Genomic DNA, 3,804 nt, shown 5'->3' with positions numbered 1-3,804 from the left:
CTGCCGCTTCGATATGTTTCCGATCTGCTGCCCAACTTCCATCTTCTAGCAACTGTTCGAGGAAGGTAAGACCCTTTATTCAGATTTTGCGTATTTTAGGGGTATTTAAAAACATATTTTGGTTTTTCTATATTTTAGGGTATTTAAAAAAATACAAGTATGGGATCGACATGTGTCTTTTGTTTATAATTAGATCTGAGAAGTATATGCAACAGATTTACTATATTTATATAGCTTAAATTCTAAATAGAATCTATAGATCTGGTAAAAGTTAGAGGAGGAACATCTTGACAATGATTAAAAGCTACTGGTATAACAGGACGTTCAAAGGAATCGTGCAAAATCAACTTAGAAAGTGAAAAAGATGTACATATGCAGTAGCTTATATATTTCTTGTTTGTTAATTTTTACAGTAATATTTACAAATTAGATTCACTGAGCTAACTGTACTCGTATATTTCAGGAAAATGAAAGGGTCTCAAGATAGTTGAGGAATAACGTGTTAGTGAGGTAATTATTGGTATATACATGTATTGACATTATACTTATGATATTTGAGTTGTATAGTTGTATATACTTGTATTGACTTTCGTATTTTGTTAATTTTTGAATTGGTATATACATGTATTGACATAATTGAGTTTAATGGTGATATATACGTGTATTGAATTCTAATTTTGATTTTTCTTTAATTGGTATACACATTTATTGACCTTTTAATTTTGATAAATTTTCTAATGTTTTAAAGGACGATACAAAGTCTAATGAAGAGAATGAAAGAGTCAATAATGAATCCACCGATGAACATAAGAAAAATAACTCATTGTCAAAAGAAGTTTACAAAACTGAACCTGATGACGATACACGCCCAAAGGCTACAAATTTAAGAGGCATCACCTATTTTTCTAATCATTTTGATTTATGGGTTGTTAGTCTTCGACTTTTTAATTTACTTTTGTTGTAGATGATTTATTAAATGATAAAGAAATAGGAAAACAAGAATACAAATAATCTGTAACAGCATATACTGTTAGGTATATATACCAATTGATGCAAATATGTATATATACATTAAGAAGATATAGTAGAACAATTACAGAACGATGAGATGTGAGATGAATCGTTGTACACAAATCGTTTAAATTAACTAAAATACAAAACAAAATAATTAAAATAATTAACTTGAAATCTCTTGAATGTAGGAAAATCATTTTAAATTCATAACAAAGTTTGTTACGTGGTTGAATATAAGAAAAAGCCAAAAAGACATATAAAAGAGTATTGTTGGAAAACTACGTTCTTTTGTAAAATTCATAAAATAGCCTTTAGCCATTTGTGCAAAATTTAAAACTAATAGACAATTTTTAAAACGGGTGGTAAATTTAGCCATCCACTTAAATTTCCCGAACATCACCATATGGAAAGAGGAAATATGGGCCCAATGAAAAGTTGTCAGGCCCATGCATGTTTTATAAGTATTATTAGTGGGCCTATAACCCAGCCTAAAATTTTTGAGTCTTAAGGTAGAGTATTTGTGCACAGTGAGTCAAATTATACTCGACACTTTATAAATGGCTGTTATATCAAATATTTATAAATTTAGAATTCCATATTTAAATTATAATGGCAATTATATTAAATATTTACAAATTTAGAATTTCATATTTAAATTATAATATTTTGTTTCCAAATTACCCTTAATTAATACTAATGAATTGGATGTGATTTATTTTGTATTTCAATAATTATATTTAATGTATCCTATCATACGTCGTGGACATCTATTTTAACGATTTTAAATATAAATATCTTTTCAAACTTTTTCAAAATAACTAACACCATTATATTTTTATTTTTGGTTTTTTTTTCTTTTCTTTTTTTGCAACAGTTTTTTTTTCAACATCTTTTTTTTAATAGTAGGATAAACATATATTCTTTATATATTTTAATTATCTTATTCTCCTCATTATTTTTTTCTATCATCTTTTTATTTTTCTGTAGCATCATTTTTTTCTTAAAATAATATGATAAATATATATACCTCCAAAAGGTTATATATTATATACTAGATTATATAACCATGGTCATTATATATATATATACTATATATTCTTTAGTATGATAAATATATACTCCTTCAAGAGATTATATTATATATTTTTCATTGTTATATGATAAACTAGAAGGTTATTATATATATGTGTGGATTGAACTTACAATATGATAATATATAACCCCAATGACGTTCTAATTATATATATATATATATGTATACCGCCAATGTATTATATAATATATATTGGTATTTATATTTTTATAATTTATACTGTTATATGTATGATTAGTCTCTCTCTCTGTCTTTTTCTTCACGCCACTCTCCTCCCTTAGTTACCTTCACCAGCAACGAGCAACAATCGAAAAAAAAACTGAACTATCGCAGATCCACCACAGGTTGCCGGGTGTCACAATCGCACTTCTTTAACTCGGCCAAGGTGATTGTGCGGCACTTGCTTCAGCTCAAACAAGCAAGTCAGTCGAGAAAAATCATGTCGTGGACAATCTCAGTCAATGGTCTAGCCTCCGTTCACGATTTACAAGAAAATTGGTTTTAGAAAACGTGAGAGAGAAAATCATTTGAAAACATCTTTAAAACAAGTATTGTAGACATTGGATGCAAGAAAGCTTGATTGCAAGAAAGTATACAACGCTTGGTCGGGGGAAGTTTGATGACTACTTGATCCCCCCTAAGGTACATTATAACGCATTTTTGGTGTGGCAGGTGTAGACATGCAAAGTGGCGAGGAGTCACTCGGTGTCCTAGAGGCCCCGTGTGAACTCCGATTGGCTTGAAATTTGGTGTGCTTACATATCTTACCAATACACACCTAGTTCCAAAGCCACTCGGTCAAATTTCACCTACAACCCCAAAAACACGATACAAGCAAAATACACTAGAAAGCTTTAAAGATATGAAAGTAAAGCGAGTGGTGAGGATGGTTTGGACATGCAGCCATGGGTAACACACCGTGGACAAGCATGCCCACAACATTCTCCCCCACTTAAACGGTTGACGTCCTTGTCAACTGCTGCAGCTTGAAGTCTTCGATCTTCGTCTTCCAGGCTTCAAGGTATTCTTCTCGTTCCCAGTTGATTTCTGCATCAGGTAAGTCTTTCCATTTGACGAGGAATTCCCGAACTCTTCGAACGGGTCTCCCCACCTTTTTGATTCTCTCTGCAAGGATCTCTTCTGCTTCCTTGTCTCCCTTCAGCCTTAAATCGATGGCGGGCCGCACTACAGCATTGCGTCCGTCATCCTCAAGGTCGTGGTGATTTGGATTTAAGTTACTCACATGGATTACCGGGTGGATTTTCATCCAAGCTGGTAACACCACCTTATATGAGACATTCCCTGCCCTCTTCAGAACTTCTACTGGTCCTTCGTATTTTCTCATGAGTCTCTGATCTTTGCGCCCTCTGAAACGAATCTGTTCTGGCCTCAGCTTGATAAGAACTTTGTCACCTGCTCGAAACTCGAGGGGGCGATGCTTGCGGTCGACCCATTTCTTCATGTGCTTGGAAGCTTTTTCCAAATATGCTCGAGCAATTTTTGTCGTCTACTTCCATTCCTTTGTGGAATTGTGGGCTTGAGGACTTTTCCCAACATATGGGTGGTCAAGGATATGCGGCAAGCCGTCTTCTGCATACTCTCTCGAAGGGGCTTTTCCCTATTGAAGAGCTTGCCTGGCCGTTAAAACAAAATTGAGCCATATCTAACAACTGAACCCAATTTCTTTGTCTGGCATC

At 33.2% G+C, this 3,804-nt stretch overlaps 1 protein-coding gene across 1 annotated transcript; it reads right to left on the bottom strand.

Moving 5' to 3' along the window:
- Window positions 1–3,059: 3,059 nt before the first annotated feature.
- LOC148212152 (uncharacterized) lies at window positions 3,060–3,569 on the bottom strand. The gene has a single exon (XM_088121740.1). The coding sequence runs from the start codon at window positions 3,567–3,569 to the stop codon at window positions 3,060–3,062; it is 510 nt and encodes a 169-aa protein (XP_087977866.1).
- Between the last annotated feature and the right edge of the window lie 235 nt (window positions 3,570–3,804).

Source organism: Momordica charantia (genome assembly GCF_013281855.1).
Source record: "Momordica charantia cultivar OHB3-1 chromosome 3 unlocalized genomic scaffold, Mcharantia_2.0 BLBB01000003.1, whole genome shotgun sequence".
Classification (NCBI taxonomy): Eukaryota; Viridiplantae; Streptophyta; class Magnoliopsida; order Cucurbitales; family Cucurbitaceae; genus Momordica; species Momordica charantia.
This window is presented reverse-complemented; position numbering and strand designations above follow the sequence as displayed.

What these genes read in the sequence shown, in the direction of transcription:
- LOC148212152 (XM_088121740.1), bottom strand. Translation starts at nt 3,569, where the DNA reads ATGAAGAAATGGGTCGACCGCAAGCATCGCCCCCTCGAGTTTCGAGCA.